Source organism: Panicum virgatum, chromosome 9K (genome assembly GCF_016808335.1).
Source record: "Panicum virgatum strain AP13 chromosome 9K, P.virgatum_v5, whole genome shotgun sequence".
Lineage (NCBI taxonomy): Eukaryota > Viridiplantae > Streptophyta > Magnoliopsida > Poales > Poaceae > Panicum > Panicum virgatum.
This window is the reverse complement of record NC_053144.1, coordinates 22,630,720-22,651,031: the sequence shown is the minus strand read 5'-3', so window position 1 is coordinate 22,651,031 and position 20,312 is coordinate 22,630,720. Positions and strand designations below refer to the sequence as shown.

The 20,312-nt window shown below is 48.8% G+C and overlaps 1 protein-coding gene and 1 long non-coding RNA gene across 2 annotated transcripts; one reads left to right on the top strand and one right to left on the bottom strand.

Moving 5' to 3' along the window:
• Positions 1-15,646: 15,646 nt before the first annotated feature.
• Positions 15,647-16,313, bottom strand: LOC120648589. Its single transcript, XR_005665006.1, has 3 exons — positions 16,200-16,313; positions 16,038-16,128; positions 15,647-15,948 (listed from the first exon to the last, which is right to left on the bottom strand). It is a non-coding gene; the product is annotated as an uncharacterized LOC120648589 (long non-coding RNA).
• Positions 16,314-17,678: 1,365 nt separating this feature from the next.
• LOC120650809 (tyrosine--tRNA ligase, chloroplastic/mitochondrial-like) lies at positions 17,679-19,526 on the top strand. The gene has a single exon (XM_039928097.1). The coding sequence runs from the start codon at positions 17,753-17,755 to the stop codon at positions 19,256-19,258; it is 1,506 nt and encodes a 501-aa protein (XP_039784031.1). The 5' UTR covers positions 17,679-17,752; the 3' UTR covers positions 19,259-19,526.
• The last annotated feature ends 786 nt before the right edge of the window (positions 19,527-20,312 follow it).

The following is a 20,312-nucleotide window of genomic DNA, read 5'->3' as shown; positions in this document are numbered from 1 at the left end:
CCACCTCAGATATGATCTCCCGGACCGCCACATCTATTATTTCTTCGGCTGTCCGTCGAAGAAATGCTTCGAAGTCGTCCCCTGAAACCGAGGGCAACGCAAATCAACTAGAGCTCTCGTCGAAGATGCTTTTGCGCCGGTACATAAATTCATGAGGCGACAGGGGCTCTTCGTCTACCGGCTCCGGCTTCGGCTCACGGAGACCGGCAGGGAGCACTATACGGCCTATCAGTATCGAGAATCCGTTTTATTTCGCGACGAAGCGCGCGGTCAGCAAGGATCTTCGCATGTTTCGCTGGATCATGCTGAAACTCGGCAAAAAACGCTTCGTATCGGCGTTCCGGAGCTCGTAAACACGCACCCTATCTGCCCAAAATTCGTCAAACGAAACGGAAGGGTAACAAGCATGAAACTTCACCTAAGACGCACTAGAGACATAAAAATTCCTTCGTTGCAGAGTGCGAGGAAGCACGCCTTCGGTCACCTGTGCAGGGGCCAACGCAAGGTCCTGCGCAGACACCGAAGGTGTTAGTCTCCTAAAATGATAATTACAATACAAAAGTGGACGATCACACGACCACGACCCTCACACCTCGCCAGCTGCAGGGTGGGAGGAGCCCCCCATGGTTCGGTCTTCAGAGGCCGGGGCTCCACATCCGACATTTCCTCCCTCGCAGCCCGCTCCTTCGCCATCATCCTCGCCGGAGGGCAGCGTAGTGGCTCCGCCGGCGCGGTCGCCACCACCTTCAGCATTAGCAGGTGGTGCTTCAGCAAGGATGGGCTCCGCAACAGCTTCGGCTTTGGCTTGGAGCTAAAAAGCATGAAATATCAAAGATGTTAAGATACATTTCAGGGCGAAGAAAAGGAGGATAAAAAAGAAGACATCAAAAAGAAGACAAGAAACCACCTGAGCCTTCATCCGTTCAACCTCGCAACGAACGATCGCACAGCGTTCGCCCTTGAAGAAATGGTCCATAAAATTTTTAGCAATGTTCTTCGCCAGAGCGGGCAGCGCCTCCGGGCGAACAGCATCTTCTCCGGGCCAAGGAAAACCCTCGTCGCGGAGGCAACGGAGCTGGGCCTTCGTCACGGTGCTGGTGCCGACAGCTTCGGAAGGGAACAAGCTGTACACCGCAGCACTGAGTGTGCGAACGGCGACAACAGCGCTTATATCCTCGTTGAAATGAGCCCCTGCGTCCAGCATAGCAATACATGTGCGGAGCCACTTGAAGAAGTCGTCCACCCCGACGGTGTCCTACGAAGGGATGTCAAGAGCATCAAGCCCGTATTTCTTCAGGAAATCTAGAAGCTCTTTCTGAAGCTTGGTCGCCCCAACCCTCACCGACTCCTTGAACGAGTGAAAATGTTTGTGCATAAGAGCCTGTCGTTTTTCGGCGTCTTCGGCGAGCAACTTAGCAGCCTTTGCCGAATCCTCCGCCTTCACCGCCCGATCAGTTGTCGCTAGCAGCTCCGTGGTGAGGGTCACCTTTTCTTCGCAAGATTTGTCGAGGCATCGTTGTAGGGCCTCTTTTTCTTTCTCCAGAGCGGCCACCTTCTCCTCCAGATCTGCGACGGCAGCCTTTGAGCCCTCTTCGGTCGCCAACTGCCGAGTGGCACAGCGCGCAGCCACGAAGGCCTTCAGTGACAGATCCTGCGCACTCTCCAGCATGTTTGTCAGCCCACTCGCCATCAAGTCCTTTTCCATTAGTGGGAAACAAAACGAGCCACCCGCCTCTGACAGCAGTTCACGCTCACGGTCCCGGCTCTCAAAATGAAGGGACTTGACGATGTTGCCGCCAAGACGCATAGCCGTGGGCTTCGCTCTAAGCTCCACGATAGCAGCTTCGGGGTCAGCGTTGCAGACGAAGAAGCTAATGCTATCCGATGTGCTGCTCGATTCTTCGCCACCACTCCCCTTCGTCTCAGAGCTGGACACCATGTTCTGCTTCTCGGCATCTTTGCCGGAGGCCGAGGCTTCGCGCGGTGCAGGCGAGCGACGGGGCGAGCTGACAACAATGTTCACCTCCTCGTCGCCTACTTCGTCATCGCTCTCCACAGCGGTGGTGAACTCAAGGTCCAGGCTTGGGGAGACCGCCTTCAGAGGTGTCGCCTCCTTAGGAGCAGCGAAGGGTGGCTCCTCGACAGCGGGGCAGTTGCTTCTTTCGCTTCTGTCATCTTCAGAGTCCCCTTTGCTTTGCATAGGAGACTGGTGCAAGATGGCATCAATGAACCGGCCCCGTTTCTTCGGCGCTGCAGACGAAGATGCTCGTTTCTGTTTTGCTTTTTCCAGAGCCTTCGCTTTTTCTGCGCCATGTGCAGGGGCGGCGCCCTAGCCCTCAGCGAGTTTCACCTCAGCCAGTCGTTGAGGGGCGGAGAGGCTCAAAGCGTGGAACACCCCGTTCCATCGAACTCCACTGAGGTGACTCACCAAAGCTTTGTACTCGTCCTTCGAGACCGGTCCGACCATTTCGTCGGCCTGGCTCTCAATCACAACAGGTTCAATTCCTGCAAGGTCGAAGAAGCACAAGATATAAACAACAGAGCGGGGAAGTAGGTTCTGCAGAGAAGGAAGCGAGGAACGAAAACTCACAATCGGCCCGAAGGTTGAAGGAGGACGCAAAATCAGGTAGGGGAATACCCTCTATCCACTGATCTTCGGTTAACCAGCCGGAGATCGTCCAGCCAGACCTGACTGGGAAGCAGCTGCACACGATGAACTCCTCGATAAGATCCTGGGTGCCGAAGGTTTTCGACAGCTTTCGGAGCAGTGCGAACAGCACCTCATCTTCGGCTCAAGCGTGGCAAGCTACTTTCGGCACATCCCCAAGAGCGGCGATGTGGTCGATGATGAGGGGATGGGTCTTCATCTCTGGATCCAACGCCACTTTGTGATAGAACCAGTGGGATGACCAGTCATTGGCCCACTTGTTCTTGCTTGCAGTGACTGGACTTGGCAGGTTCTTATGGAAGGCGAAGGTATAGCAGCCATACTGAGGAATGGCCGATATCTCCGCGCCTCCCGTCGTCTGTACGGAAATCTTATTCGGTTGGTACTGCACCCTGAAGGCACGAGCGAAGCCTTCGGCGCTTGGAGAAAGGCGGCAGGTCTTCGCCAGCCACATGTACAGGTTGAGCCGCACGATCGAGGTGAGAGTCATTTGATGCAAAAATACCTTGAACAACCGAAAGATGTCAACCACCACGGGGTCGAGTGGCATCCGAAGGCCGGCAGTGAATAGATCACGGAAGACAACCACTTCGTCAGCGCGGGGATGAGCGACAGTTTCGCCCATCTGAGGCGAACGAACATCGTCCGCGGAGACGAAGCCACGACGAGCCAGGTCGTCAAGCAGGGATAGCGTCATCTTTGACAGGCCGAGTACGGTGGTCATAGGCCCTTTCAACTGATCCTTCTTCGGAGCCATATCCGAAGATGCAGCTTGTTCTGAGGTCGCCACTCTTGAAGTGTTGCGCGAAAGGAGTTCGATGAAGAACGAGCTCAGAGAGAATCTTCGCGACCGGGAGAAGTGAGGAGGTTCTAAAGCAAAATGCGACAAGAGGTAATACACACAGCTCGCGGTGCCGCTATTTAAAGGGGGGCGGCCGAGAGAAGCCCAGCACCGGCGGCGCCGCGAGGTGGAAAGACAACCGCGCCCCGCGCTGCACGTCTGAGATTAAGAGAACGGGGGGCAACTCTGTCCTTTCAAAGTCTTCGAACCACCACAAGAATTCCCGCCCAATTTTAAAAACTGAGTTTTGGCGCGAACTAACGGTTTAACCCTGAAAATTTTCCTTCCTTGACGACAGTACAGTTTTTGCAGGTTGACACGGACTGCGCTTCGCCAACTACTATCGCGGCGCCCAGCCCAAAGGGTGGAGCTTCGGGACACCGACCGCGTCCACAGGGTCGAAGCCGCGCCCCTCTCGAGGTTCGGACCGAGGCTCCGAGGGGTTACTGTTGGGGACACCACCTTCGGTCCGGTCGCCGAAGGTGCGCGAAGACTGATCAGCAAGAACATTGAAGCCAACGGGAGTGAGCATCAGCGAGGAGTAAGCGACAGGTCGCGTAGTCTTCGCGGATAAGGCCGAAGAGGATTATCTGCAGTTGTGGGCCCGTCTGAGCTGTAGTGCACTGAGCTTGTATTAGGTAAATTATGTGTACGTCCAGGAATATTCCAAAAATATGACCGTTGTAAGGGTGTAGAAGAGTAAATGTACGTGGGAGGTGTAACGCCACCTATAAATACCCCCTGTAATGTTCATTGATGGGACATGGAATAGAGAGAGAGAGAGAGAGAACATTTACTACTTGAATCGTGTGCTTGTCCCTTACTGTTGTGGTGTCTGTCTGTTCCGGAGACACTCCCCACCAACAAAATACCACACCAAAAAAATCCACCTGATTTTGATACCCATACATACTTGAAATGAAAATATATTTAAATCAATGGGTTTTTTCGTAAAGCTCAAACTAAAGAATTGAGCAATCAATTTGAGTAATACAAAGGATAAGGATACTTTACAAAAATATAGTTTGAGCAATTAATTCGAGTAATGTTTTTGTATTACTCAAACTGATTGCTCAAAATAAAGAATTGATTGCTCAAGATCAGGACTATGTAAGAGATAGCCACTATTAGATTAGTGGCACTTCTACTAGCAAGTTATAATAGCAAGCCAAATTGTCAGTCATCTAGAATGTTAAAAAATAATTAGTGCTACATTATGTGAGTTGATGAAAGCATGAAAAACAGATGAGGAATGAGCAATACTCACTCCTGGCTGTGATGAGTGAATTGTCAACCGTGCGGTGTGATCGTGTGCTTGGTCTTTGGTTGCAGGTACACGGGCGTCAAGTGTCGACAGAGTTGCCGTGGAGGAGCTCAGGCCGGCTGGCGTCCACTCCTGGATCGAGGGCGCAAGCAGCGATGGATGGCGGGTTTCTTGGTTTGTGCCACAAAACCAAGCAGGCGGACGGCGGTTGAAGACGCCAAGTCGTGGAGGCACGGGCGTCGGTCTCGGGATCTGGCGGAGGAACGGGCGTCGACGGCGTCTAGGGCCTCGCTGCGGGCGAGAAGGTGACGGGCGTCGGGCAGCGTCTAGGGCCGTCAGAAGGCCGAGGCGGGAACGGCGTCTAGGGCCACGGCGTGGAGGCAGGAATCTTCCCGCACGTGGAGTTTTGGCGGTTTTCTCAAAACCGGCCACCTACCCGGATTTCGCGGACACTCCAAAACCACGAACCGGATCTTCATCAACATGGCGGCATCGCGGAGAAGACTTCGTTTCGAAGAAAGAGCCTCAACCGTCAGATGAGATCGTGTACAGGGGGATGCTGCAGACCGACCGGTCTGACCGGTCCATGGAACCGGTCTGACCGGTCTCGGCGGATATAAATACCCCCACCAGCCCGTGGCTGGTCGAGGCTCTTGAGTCCTTTTCTGTTTTCTCCTTCCCCTTCCTCCTACTCCAGGTTAGGGCCAAGGTCTCCAACACAAAGGAGGATTAGGTTATAGCTAATCTCTCTAATCAAGAGGGTGGATGATGGTGTGGTAGGCTCTAGCTTTGTATAGGTGAATTCCTCTGAGATTAATGAATGAAATCATGTTGAGTTCATCTTTGTGTGCTGATTTTTTCGTCCTACCCTTCCTCTTTTGCGTTTTGGACTTGATTTCTCCTCTTTTGGTGTGTTTCGTGTTTGGAGGAGTCAAGCTCTTTGATTCGTGGTTTCCTGGACTCGTTGTGACAATTCTAATTCATCTAGCCTAGTGCCAAACACCCTGGAATCGCGAGTTCTCATGAATTGAAGTTTTCATGTTCTTGAGAAAACCTCAATCTTCTTTGATCTTCCCTCGAATTCTCAAGATCCTTTAACTTTTTGGGAGAGTTCTCTTGGAGATATGTTCACGGGACAGTTGTGAAGGTATCCTCCAAGTTTCGTTGGATTTGGACTTCGTTTGCTCGAGATTCAACATTTGAAGCCTTGTTCACGGGCTGTATGGGAGCAACCGGTCTGACCGGGGTGCTGCACTGGTCTGACCAGTCCAAGGCTGTGAGTTCTACAGATTCTCTCGTAATTGCCTCTCTTGCTTCCGCTTAGCTTCCTAGGGCGTTTCGCAAAGAGATAGCTAGTCCATAGCTATTCTCTCATATCCTTGGTTTGAGGGTTTGTTGTGATTTTCGGGATATAGGCCGACGGATCGATTTCGAAAGAAATTTTGATCGCCTCCCATTCACCCCCCCCATCTAGTCGCCAGTTTCAGTCCCTCAATTGGTATCAGAGCTTGGTTGAGGTTTTCAATACCTTAACCGGTTCGAAAACCACTTGGCGAACATGGCGAGTCTTGGTAAGATCCCAGTGTTTTCCGACGAGGACTATGCTTATTGGAAGGTTCGCATGCGTGCCTTCTTGCAAAGCATGTGAGCCGAGGTCTGGGATATCACCAAGAACCAGGCGTACGAGATGCTTGTCGTTCGGACCACTCCTCTTCAGGTGTCCGAGCACGAGGTGAACGCCAAGGCTGTCAATGCCTTGTTCGCTGGCGTTTCTCGTGCGGAGTTCTCACGTGTCCAGGGTTTTCAGAAAGCCCACAAAGTCTGGACGTGCCTTGAGAACTACCACGAGGGCACACCTCAGGTGAAGACTAGACTGCTCGAGACTCACCGGCGTGAATATGAGAACTTCTCACAGGGCCGGGTGAGAGCATTGGCGACATGTTCAGTCGGTTTCAATCGATTGTGAACAAAGTCAGTGCGAACAGATCTGCTAATACTCTTGACTACATAGAGCACGAGAAGGCCCTCAAGTTGCTCTACGCACTTGACCGCTCTGTGTGGGATCTCAAGGTGAACACGATCATCGAGTCTGCAGGCTATGAGACTCTGACCGTGAATGAGCTTTTCAGCAAGCTCAAGGCCACGGAGGTGGATAACCAGACATGAGCCAAGCTCAATGGTGCCCCTCCTTCCAAGAGCATCGCTCTTATGACTGGCCCAGGTGAATCGAGCTCTAACGCTAACTCTGCTCTTGGCTTTGCTCTTGCATCTTTGCCTTCTGTTACAGATGAGCAGTTAGAGACGCTGGGCGACGACGACTTGTGCCTCCTCATCAACAAGTTCCAGCGTGTCTACCACAACAGGCAGAGGAAGAAGAACCCCGGGTGCTACCACTGCGGCGATCTGAACCACTTCATCACCGACTGCCCCAAGAAGTCCGGCGGTGGCCAGAACAACAACTTCGACTACTACCGCCACCGCGACCGCGACGAGGGAGGCTCCAACAAGGAGCGTCAGCGCCACAAGCACCGCAGTCGTGACCGGGACAAGGGAGGACGCTTCGACAAGGAGTCGCTCAAGAAGTGCTTCCAGTACAAGGCCAAGAAGCGGGAGAAGGCTTTCCTGGCGTAATCCGAGGATTGCCCAAATTGAAGTTTGAAAAGGACCTTGTTTGCCATCCATATCGCCACGGGAAGATGATTGCTACTTCTCATCCGCCTGTTAATCAGGTGATGACCACTCACCCTAGAGAGTTGCTACACATGGACACAGTTGGTCCTTCTAGGGTGATGTCAGTTGGTGGGAAGTGGTACGTTCTTGTGATCATGGATGATTTTTCTCGCTATTCTTGGGTCTTTTTCATGAGAACCAAGGATGAAGCTTTCGAGTTTGTTCGAGACTTGATCTTGAGGTTGAAAAACGAGCTACCCCAGGCCATGAGAGCAATTCGCAGTGATAATGGCAGAGAATTCAAAAACGCTCGTTTTGACACCTTTTACAGTGATCAAAGACTTGAACACCAGTACTCTTCCCCCTACACTCCACAACAGAATGGAGTTGTAGAAAGGAAGAATCGGACGCTGGTTGAGATGGCAAGGACGATGCTCGATGAGCATAGGACTCCTCGAAAGTACTGGGCTGAGCCGGTTAATACTGCTTGTTATGTGTCCAACCGCATTTTCTTGCGTGCTTTCATGCACAAGACTTCTTATGAGTTGCGATTTGGACGCCAGCCCCGTGTTGACCATCTCAGAGTTTCCGGTTGCCGGTGTTTTGTGCTGAAAGAATGAAATCTTGATAAGTTTGAGTCTCGCTCGTCTGATGGAATTTTTCTCGGTTATGCATCCCATTCCAGAGCATACCGTGTGTTGATTATTGATACTAACATCATCAGAGAGACTTGTGAAGTCACTTTCGATGAGACTGCACCGTGCAATGTTTCTGTCTTTTAAGTTGCAGGAGATGATGAGCTCGGAATCCCCATCTTTGAAGATGAGGAGGAAGAAGGTGCGGAGGGCGATGTTGTGGCTACCACGCGTGCTGTGGACCCAGTAGGCTCCGCCACGAGCTCGGACGATGATGACGGCCCCGATCCTACTACGTCTACTTCCCGGGGAACGGTCGAGCAGGTGACTCAGCCTTCAACAGCTGCACCTGAGGGGACAGCAGCTTCGGCTGAGGAGGCGACTTCGACAAGGGAAGCACCGCGACACATTCAGCTTCATCATCCGCCTCAACAGATGCTAGGAGACCTCAACGAGCAAGTCACATGGTCCAAGGTAACAAGTATCGCTGGCTTTGCTCATTCGGCGTTTGTTGCCTCTTTTGAGCCCAAAGATATTGGACACACACTTTCTGATTCTAATTGGGTCAATGTCATGCATGAGGAACTCGAAAATTTTGAAAGAAACCAAGTTTGGGTTTTTGTCGAGCCTCCACCTGCTTGTAATCCTATCGGAACGAAGTGGGTTTTCAAAAACAAGTAGGGTGAGGATGGGTTGGTTGTTCGAAACAGGGCTCGTCTTGTTGCCCAGGGGTTTTACCAAAAAAAAGGGATTGATTTTGAGGAAACTATTGTCCTAGTTGCTCGTTTGGAAGCGATTCGGAATTTTCTTGCATTTGCTACTTCTAAGGGTTTTAAAGTTTTCCAAATGGACGTTAAATCTGCTTCTTAAATGGTTTTATCGAAGAAGAGGTTTATGTGAAACAACCCCCTGGTTTCGAAAATCCCAAGTTTCCAAACCGTGTTTATAAACTTCAGAAAACACTTTATGGTTTGAAACAGGCACCTAGAGCTTGGTATGATAGACTGAAAATATTTTTGCTGGCTCAGGGTTTTAAAATGGGATGTGTGGATAAAACTTTATTCCTCATGCGGTCTGGCAATGATTTTCTATTAGTTCAGATATACGTGGATGATATTATCTTTGGTGGCTCTTCTCACGCTCTTGTCTCCAAGTTTTCTGAGCAGATGTCCAGGGAGCTCGAGATGAGTATGATGGGTGAGCTGCAGTTCTTCCTCGGGCTGCAGATCAAGCAAACTCCTCAGTGCATGTTCGTCCATCAAGCCAAGTACATCAGGGACTTGCTGCGGAAGTTCGACATGAGTGACTTGTCTCCTCAGCCGACTCCGATCAGCACATCGACGGCGCTTGATGAGGACTTGGACGGTGAGGCGGTGGACCAGAAGGAGTACAGGAGCATGATCGGCTCCCTCCTGTACCTGACGGCGACGCGGCCGGACATTCAGTTCAGTGTCGGCCTCTGTGCGCGGTATCAGGCTTCGCCGCGCACCTCCCACAAGCAAGTGGTGAAACGCATCTTCAGGTACCTCAAATTCACCCCTGAGTTTGGTCTTTGGTACTCTGCGGATTCTTCTCTGGTTTTGGTGGGCTTTTCTGATGCCGATTTCGGTGGGTGTCGGTTGGATCGCAAGTCGACATCCGGCACTTGTCAATTTCTCGGTACATCTTTGGTGTCTTGGTCCTCTCGCAAGCAGGCTAGCGTAGCACTTTCTTCCACAGAAGCTGAGTATGTTGCCGCTGCTAGCTGTTGCTCCCAGGTCCTTTGGATGAAACAGACCTTGCAGGATTATGGATTTAGTTTTGGTAGGGTTCCCATCTTTGGAGACAACATGTCCGCCATTAGCATTGCAAAGAACCCTATCCTACACTCCAGAACCAAAGACATAGATATCCGGTTTCACTTCCTGCGAGATAATCATGAGAGAGGCCACATAGACTTGAACCATGTCCCTTCAGAGAGGCAAACTGCAGATATCCTCACCAAATCACTTGAGCCGGACACCTTTGCTCGCTTGCGAGGGGAGCTTGGGGTTTGTTACCCCTTTTGATCGCTGACTTTTCTTTGGTTAGTCTTTGTAGGACTTTGTTTTTGTTTCTCTTCGCTTTTTAGGTTCTGATAGATGCATTTGCATTGTACATGCTTGCATTCTGCATTACTTCACTACACTGGCATTCTTGTATACACTGCTATGATTCTCTAGTGCTTGCTAGTGTAGTTTCTTAGACTTGATCATGTATAGCTTGTTCTACAGTATATGTCATATCATATGAGTTAAGCTATTTTGATTTGAAAATATGAAAACATGATCACCCTGTCTTGGCTACTAGCATGTTAGGATGTAATGATATGCTTTGCTATCTTATTCATGCTAGTGTGGCTTTTGATCTTTGACATGAGCGAAAAAAATTTAAATTTGTTCAAAAATTTTCTGAAATGGAATGAAAAGATTCAGGTGGGATTGCTTGTCGCACTGATCGAGCTTTCGGGACGGCTCATATAGCACTAGTGAGAACCCGGACAAGGCTGTGCATAACTGAAGCGAGTGCCTTAAGCTTCTGACTACCTTTGGCATAGACTTGGCCTCGCTGCTAAGTAAAGCATGACAAGCTTTCAACCCCTGGCAGAATCACTTGCTTGATATAACTTGTTAAAATTCTCATGCAAGTTTTAAGATGCAGATTTGATTCATGATAATATATTTTGGCTGCTTTGGATCACCTTGTATGAGTTTGGCTAGCACTGCTTTCTTTCTCCTACTTGCTGTTGCTAGATCATGGGTGATACTTTTATTTTTGCTGAACTGAACTTGCTAGCTCTAGACTTGATTGATATACCCTGTTGAGTTAGATTCAGTTCCTGTTTATGAAGCACACATGCCTGTCACTAGATGATCATATCTTTGTATGCCTGAATGTTCCACTTACACCCTCTGCACGACATTCATTGCATAGCATGATTTTAGGGGGAGGTTTAGGCATATTCTAGGCTTGATGTGTGCATGTGCCAACAAGGGGGAGAATTCTTGGGAGAAGTGATCGAACAAGGGGGAGACTTGTTTCAGGGCTTTGAGAGTGCATCATTCTGGCTTTGAGAGTGCATCATTTTGGGAGAGTTGCACTTGTGAGAGGGAAAGGCTTTGCAGGAGGAGTGTCTGCCTTGTTTCGTTTTCCCTCTGCTGCCAGCATGACTGCGTCGAGCTTTACCTCTGTCTTTGAGGAGTCATGTCTTGGTTTTTTGATCGATTGCGTCGAGCCGTTGCCCTTGTCTTAGGGGATCGATCTGTGCTTGAGTAAGTGACTGTTCTTGCCTTTTTGAGCTTTTTGTCACTTGCTTGAGTTCTTCACTCTCTTGCTTTTCTTTTCACTTTTCACTTCTCTGGTTACAGGTGGTGTGTTGACAATGCACTCATCAAGGGGGAGATTGAGGAATGAGCAGTACTCACTCCTGGCTGTGATGAGTGAATTGTCAACCGTGTGGTGTGATCGTGTGCTTGGTCTTTGGTTGCAGGTACACGGGCGTCAAGTGTCGACGGAGAGTTGCCATGGAGGAGCTCAGGCCGGGTGGCAGCTGTGGCGTCCACTCCTGGATCGAGGGCGCAAGCAGCAAGGGATGGCGGGTTTCTTGGTTTGCGCCGCAAAACCAAGCAGGCGGACGGCGGTTGAAGACGCTAAGTCATGGAGGCACGGGCGTCGGTCTCGGGTCTGGCGGAGGAACGGGCGTCGACGGCGTCTAGGGCCTCGCTGCGGGCGAGGAGGTGACGGGCGTCGGGTGGCGTCTAGGGCCGTCAGAAGGCCGAGGCGGGAACGGCATCTAGGGCCACGGCGTGGAGGCAGGAATCTTCCAGCGCGTGGAGTTTTGGCGGTTTTCTCAAAACCGGCCACCTACCCGGGTTTCGCGGACCCTCCAAAACCGCGAACCGGATCTTTATCAACATGGCGGCATCGCGGAGAAGACTTTGTTTCGAAGAAAGAACATCAACCGTTAGATGAGATCGTGTACAGGGGGATGCTGCAGACCGACCGGTCTGATCGGTCCATGGAACCGGTCTGACCGGTCTCGGCGGGTATAAATACCCCCACCAGCCCGTGGCTGGTCGAGGCTCTTGAGTCCTTTTCTGTTTTCTCCTTCCCCTTCCTCCTGCTCTAGGTTAGGGCCAAGGTCTCCAACGCAAAGGAGGATTAGGTTATATCTAATCTCTCTAATCAAGAGGGTGGATGATGGTGTGGTAGGCTCTAGCTTTGTATAGGTGAATTCCTCTGAGATTAATGAATGAAATCATGTTGAGTTCATCTTTGTGTGCTGATTTTTCGTGCTCCCCTTCCTCTTTTGCGTTTTGGACTTGATTTCTCTTCTTTTAGTGTGTTTCGTGTTTGGAGGAGTCAAGCTCTTTGATTCATGGTTTTTTGGACTCGTTGTGACGATTCTAATTCATCTAGCCTAGTGCCAAACACCCTGGAATAGCGAGTTCTCACGAATTGAAGTTTTCATGTTCTTGAGAAAACCACAATCCTCTTTGATCTTCCCTCGAATTCTCAAGATCCTTTAACTTTTTGGGAGAGATCTCTTAGGGATATGTTCACGGGACAGTTGTGAAGGTATCCTCCAAGTTTCGTTGGATTTGGACTTCGTTTGCTCGAGATTCAACATTTGAAGCCTTGTTCACGGGCTGTATGGGAGCAACCGGTCTGACCGGTGTCGATAACCGTTCTGACCGGTCCGACCGGTCTGACCGGGGTGCTGCACCGGTCTGACCGGTCCGAGGCTGCGAGTTCTGCAGATTCTCTCGTAATTGCCTCTCTTGCTTCCGCTTAACTTCCTAGGGCGTTTCGCAAAGAGATAGCTAGTCCATAGCTATTCTCTCATATCCTTGGTTTGAGGGTTTGTGGTGATTTTCGGGATATAGGCCGACGGATCGATTTCGAAAGAAATTTTGATCGGCTCTCATTCACCCCCCTCTGGTCGCCAGTTTCGGTCCCTCAACAGAGGACCCATATCCTTTGGATCTTTGTTTAAAGCATGTCACTATTGCTCCACAAGGCCATTGATTTGTATATTTACAATCTTCTATTCTAAACATTATATGTGTTGATAAGGACATGAAAAATTCAAGACACATGTCCTTTGGATCTTTAATTTGAGCTATACCAATCATGGGCCACACCCGACCCGACGAATCCAAAAAAAAACCCCACCTAACCTGACCAATATGTGGGTTAGGATTGAGTTAAAATTTGTTCTTGCCTAGGATGATTTTTTCTACCCAAAACCCAACCTAACCTGACAACATGTCTTGTCGAGTTCTAACCAAAAAAATCTAGTCGGGTCGGTTTTGGGTTGAAGAAAAAAACACCATATTTTTTACCCAATCTGATAAATAATCAAGTCTTGACTTGTATGTTTACAATCTTCTGCTCCGAACATGGGCATGGGGAACAAGGGGGTTTAAGTAAGTTTGAAATTCTATGAGCCTATGAATATACTTTTTTGAATTGTGTTTGTGCATTTGTTTAAAGATATTACTATGAAACTTGCAAGATGAAAATATGTCCACTATTGACGCCTACCAACGTCACCACTGGAAGTCAGCGATGGCGTCCGCAGACGTCAATGGGGTGGCAGGTATTACATAGGCCACGAATGAATCCACAAGCGCACGGAGTACCGCCGTAGCATTTTACCCGAGAGTAACCCTGGGTGTCATTTATATTTCCGCAGGAAAGGCGGCGGTGTGTAGAATTTAGTTAAGATAGGGGGAACCACTATGAATTAATGTCAATGATCCAGACAGGGAGATAATATTCATGGTAAAAAGGGGGTAGTGAACACACAAGCATAACTAGATAACCTGTCTAGGACATCGGAGAGGAAAGAGCAAGATCAAGGGTAACTAGAGCCATAATCTATCGTACTCTCATGAGCAAACTGGACTGAGTCGTTCATACTCAAAGGAAAAGACTGATCAATGGACTAGGGAGACCGCATCCAGATGAACAGAAGGAACCTGAACATCTGACGGCTTTATGTACCTCCTACCCCTCTATCCGAACGTGGAGGATTACTAGGGCTCGAATAGGGCTGTCACCACCTACCTGCTACCTCTACAAACCGTGGGAAAGAGTTGCATTCAAATGTGGTCATCAACCCAGGCACCACGCCTGCGCTAACGAGCACCACTCTAGCCTTGCGCAAGGACACCCTTGTCTATCCGGGGCCTTAGTTCTAGAGCGCCCAATTAAGGAAGATGAAACAAAGCCATGATACACGAACTAGTCTACACATATGAATCACTCAAGGCAATCATAACTCACAAGAAGGATCACATACACAACATGAGCATATGAACCAAAGTACTGAATAAAATACATAAGCATCTAGTACAAACTCAGAACATTACATAAAGAGAAGGTAAAAAACATACCAGACTCTCCATGAAGACTCTAAGACCTCGAACTACGACTCGAACCTGAAGTCCGCTAGTCCTAAGACCTCTACAAGTGGAGACGAACTACATCTTGAAGGATTTTCTAGTGTAGCTTGCAAGGATAAGAGAGATCTTCCATTTCTTCCATGCCATGAAGTGGAGCCCCTCCCCTCATATTTATAGAGGGGAGCCACCCTCTCCACGGCCTGAATTCCAGCAGGGGACGCCTTGAACCGACTTCACCATCCAATGAGAGAGTGCCACGTCACAGGCTTAAGGCGGTGGGGCCCATGGGCTGGTCGGCCGACTAGGGTGGTCGGCCGGCCACCCAGCTGGGACCACCGACCTTCCCTTTCTTCTGTTGGGCTGCTTTCGGGTCCCACTTGTCAATGGTCGAAGTTTGGGCCTTTGTTATGTTGAATTTCTTCTCTGGTGGGCCTTTCGGTCCATGTGAAGCTCGTATGACGGTGTTTGCTCGGACAACGTCTTGGTCCTTAGCTGAAAAGGATATGATTGCTCTTTATTTCCAGCTAAAACCTGCACTCATAGAAATCTAGAGGGACATGTGGAATTCGGTGATTTATTAGTAGCATGAGTGTAAGAAATGCAAGTTTATCCATTTATTGTGGTAATATTGATGCTCAGAAATGGTTCTTAGTGAGGGTCAACATCCACCACTTGGACACATATGAGATATGTTCATTTACTTCTAAAATATCCTTGCGATGGTTGCAGAAACTTCGATCCGTACTTGGCAATTATAGCCAGAAAACAAGATTAGTATGATTCAATGAAGAAATGGATTGACAAAACACCTCTGTGTTAGTTACCGTGCAGTAAATTTACCTTTTTATGCTTCCAATGCATCCCTATAAACAATATTCTTAGTTCTTTTTTTCAGTAGGGTCATTATCCTTATTAGGCTTAGCCAATACCCATGTAGTCTTCCAGAAAACTCTAGACAACGCAACATATAACTGGCCATGTGAGAACACCTGTAGGTATATATATGCCAACATTAGGTATAGTTTGTCCCTTAGTTTTGTTAATGATCACCACAAAACTCAGTCTGAAATTAGTATACATGTATCATGAAATGCCCTTGCTTCATCATCTTCATAATGTTCGGAACACCCTATTTTGCCTCCAAGCAATAAAAATGGGAGTAAAACAAGATAGTAAAACAAAATAATTCAAAAATATATCATCCAAATAAAAATGGGAGTTCTGTCTCATGGAATATTCTTGCTTCATCATATTCATAAATGTTTGGAACACCCTCTTCAAGCTCCAAGCAATTCAAATCCTCCTCTGGTGAGAAGAACAATATATTAGGTTTCAGTATACATGACCCCAAAAATTATAGTACACGATAATTTTAGCATCCAGTATGAGTGTTGGGTCATCCAGTTCCCAAATTATTCCAGACTTGGATTGTTCTCTATCACCTGAACCACAATTCAACCCTAGATTGTGTCAGCATCAAAGTGGAATAAACAATTTGAACTGCATAATAGTTTGCACTATGAAGACCCACCTTTTTATAGACCCTCTTGTTATACGACCAGTCTCCACTTCTGTTACGGTAGACTGCGTGGATCCATGCACAAGTGGGCATGAAGGCAAAGCTGCACAAATGAAACCAACAAATACTTACTCCATAGAATTTATAAATAAACAAAGAAATAAAGGACTGCACCTTGTGTACTTAATTTCATCTTTACATAAGCCTCATTTTTGTTTGAAGTTTTATCTTGTTTTTCCATGGCAAACAGTTTAGCATGTCGATCCTTTTCTCTAAGTATCTTGTGTTCCTCCGGCTTGATCACCTACTGGATTGAAAATTAGTATCAATTATATATTTTTGAAATAAATAAACCAAAGAGAGCACAACAAAGATATCTTAGATAGTAACCTACTAATGATAATGAGAAAGCTGAATTTCCAATTAAGGATTGATCAAACACATATCTAGACTCTACCCGCAAAAAAAAAACACATATCTAGACTCTGACTCATTCAACTTTGTATAAATATCATTTCTAAGAATTGATCAAACACATGTCTAGACTCTAACACACTCAACTTTGTACATAGAAATTGTCACCACCATTATTTGGGTCAAGCTCTTTAAATAACTATGTGCATAGAAATTGTCTCAAATCATCGTGTTCATAATATTTTGAAAGTTTTTCAAAATACATGCGCTCCCAAAAAAAAAACTCTATCAGACAAACACGGTGGTAACCCCGTGATAGCAGTTTGGGCGCTTGGAAGCCGAGATCCAAGACATGGAAAAGATTCGATGTTGTTGGTTGTGTCGCAAAACGATGCGGAGTCCAAGGATATTTACTTGTGTGCATGTTAACTTTTGTGGCGTCTTGATTATTTTGCCTTCGGCCTTCCTACGATGGTAACTTTCCCTGACCTTTGCACGTCTCTTCTCCTTTTCCTCCTCTGGCAAACTGGCGTAATTTTCTTTTCTCTTTGCCTTTTACGTTCTGCCGGATCAACATGGTCAATTTCTTCAATATCTACAATTTTAAAATACCATAGTTACAATTTACGATGACAAGCATAACCAAACCAAGTAATCTAAGATAAAAAGATATATACACATACCATGCTCCGTGCCAGCAAGCGTTTTTTTTTGTACTACCAAATGAGGCTCACCAGACTCTCCTTTTGACCTTTTAGTACCACGTACTACGTGCAGACTCGGAACTTATTCTGTTTATTTGTGACATCACCAAGTGGGTGACGACGCTCCATTGGTTATAAATAGCTACAAAAATATAGCAACAGTGATAAGCGTTGTTATTCATGGGATCTCACATTGATATGAAAGCATTAATCTTCGTGGTGGAAAAAAGTAACCTCCAAAAGGCAGAACCATTTTCAAAAATGTTGTTTTCACCCAACTTCAAAACTTTGATATCTCTTTTGGACGGTCAAATGGGTCTAACATAAGGGTTACGGTGGAACCGCTCCGAGTGATAAATATTTTAAATATTTTTAAAAGTTTTCGTTCATGAGAAATCCAGCCCACGAAAGTGAGGTCTAGCCGTCTAGCCCAGACCGGCTGAGTATAAGAAAAAAAAAACGTGTTCCCTCAATAAGAAAAAAAACTGAAGAATCCCATATATGGGCCTAAAAGTCTGATCGGTATGGTTACCTCCTGCGGCCCGGGTCCGTCAGCCGTCAACCAGGCGAAAAAGCCCTATCACCAGCGGGAGGCCGAGAAGGCGAATCATGGCCGCCGCGATGGCCACCGCCGCCACGGCTGCGGCCGCCTCCTCACGGGCGTTCCTGCGCCCGCACGGCGGCCTCCTCCTCCCCCTCATCCGCCCCCTCCGACGCCGCCTCTCCGCCACAGCCGCCTCCGCCTCCGCACCCGTCTCCACCGCCGCGCCGGGCGGCGTCGTGGACGTGCTGCGGGAGCGCGGCCTCGTCGAGGCCACCACCTCGGAGGCACTCGCGGCGGCGCGCCCCGGGGAGCTCAAGGTGTACTGCGGCTTCGACCCCACCGCCGAGAGCCTGCACCTCGGCAACCTCCTCGGCCTCGTCGCGCTCTCCTGGTTCCGCCGGTGCGGCCACACCGCCGTCGCGCTCGTCGGCGGCGCCACGGGCCGCGTCGGGGACCCGTCCGGCAAGAGCGCCGAGCGCCCCGAGCTCGACGTCGCCGCCGTCGAAGCCAACTCCGACGCCATCAAGTCCCTCGTCGCCCAGATCCTCGGCCGCGTTCCCGAGCCTGCCCACCATTCCCAACCTGGTACGAACCAGCAGCCTTTGGTCAATTCAGCAGCGGGTTCGTCAGCAAACATGGGTTCCTTCGTGATCCTGGACAACTACGACTGGTGGAAGGACATCACGCTGCTGGATTTCCTCAAGGAGGTGGGGCGGTTCGCGCGCGTCGGCACAATGATCGCCAAGGAGAGCGTGAAGAAGCGGCTCGCGTCAGAGGAGGGAATGAGCTACACCGAGTTCACCTACCAGCTCCTCCAGGGCTACGACTTCCTGCACATGTTCAAGAACATGGGTGTCAATGTGCAGATCGGGGGCAGTGATCAGTGGGGGAACATCACGGCTGGAACGGAGTTGATCCGAAAGATCTTGCAGGTCGAGGGGGCGCATGGCCTGACGTTCCCGCTCTTGCTGAAGAGCGATGGGACCAAGTTTGGGAAGACGGAGGATGGCGCCATCTGGCTCTCGTCAAAGATGCTCTCCCCATACAAGTTCTATCAGTACTTCTTTGCAGTTCCAGATGTTGATGTCATCAGGTTTATGAAAACCCTGACGTTCGTAAGCTTGGATGAGATTCAGGAGCTGGAAGAGTCTATGAAAAAGCCCGGGTATGTGCCCAACACTGTTCAGAAGAGGCTTGCAGAAGAGGTGACTCGATTCGTCCATGGCGAGGAGGGATTGGCAGAGGCGCTGAAGGCAACCGAGGCCTTGAGACCTGGGGCTCAGACACAATTGGACGCACAAACAATTGAGGGAATAGCAGATGATGTGCCATCATGCTCTTTGGCTTATGATCTAGTAGTGAAATCTCCTCTGGTTGATCTGGCTGTTTCCACAGGTTTGCTTACTAGTAAGTCGGCAGTTAAGCGGCTTATAAAGCAAGGTGGCTTGTACCTGAATAATATTAGGATTGATAGTGAGGATAAGTTGGTTGAGGAAGGTGATATAGTTGATGGGAAGGTTCTGTTACTATCTGCTGGAAAGAAAAACAAGATGGTTGTGAAGATATCTTGATTGTTACTTTTTTGAGTGTTTCTAATTTTTGTCTGTGGAGGAGAAAAGTTCGGTGCTGAGCCTTTGAACTTGAATTAGCTGTCACCAAGCATACAGATTGCTGTGTGTTTTTCTTTTTGAGATTACATTCAGATTGCTGTGTTGGAGAGATTGAATACACGTTCTTTTTCGATCGTTTTGTTCATCAGAGTTTTTTGTGTTCTATCAGCTTTGAGAAGAATTCTTATATCCATATCAATATCATAGCTGGACGTGTAATTTCAAGTTCTTTGGTGGTGTGATTCTTGCACAATTGTGGCATGCTTTGCTTTCTCATAACACTCCCTAGTCGTCCCTACTGGCCTTTGCTGTGAGTTTCTTTGGAAGAAACTTGTGTTTTCGACAAGTTGAAACAAGGCTCCTTGTTATGTCTGGTGGTAAGGATAGCAAGTTCAGCTTGTTTAGGCATATTAAATTTATTGTTAAACCCTTTTTCTGCTTCAATACGAAACTGAGGAGGCTAATATGAAAAGACTGCTCAACCAGTTCCACTGCAACCTTCGTGAGCACTTTAGCTGTCAGAAGTACAAGACATCCCTGGTTCCTTTCATGTACTAGCTAGTAGCAACAAATTGTTAAGGGTATAAGTGTTATTGTACTAGTCTAGGGTTTGGGGTCTCCTCTTGTATATATAGCCCTTTGGGCATATCTCAATACAACTGACCAGTTCACTTCTCCTTCCCCTCTTCCATTCGTGACATGGAATCGGAGCAGGTCTCGATCTAAGTCCACCACCCTCGTCATCCCGCTGCGCTGCCCCTGGAGCATCCATCTTGCTCCTGGGGGCGGCATCTCCGTCAAGCCCCAAACCCATTTTCCTTTCCACTTTGAGTCACAGCAGCAGCAGCAAGAGAGCAGCGTACCCTTTTTTTCCCCGTCTGGCGCCGTCGTCCGCTCAGTTCAGCTCCGCCCCACCGTCGTCCCGTCACCGCTTCGCCTCCTCCGCCAGCGCATCGTCTCCGCCCCGTCACGGCCCGTCCTATTGCGGAGCCCGCCGTCCGCCCGTCGCGGCGGC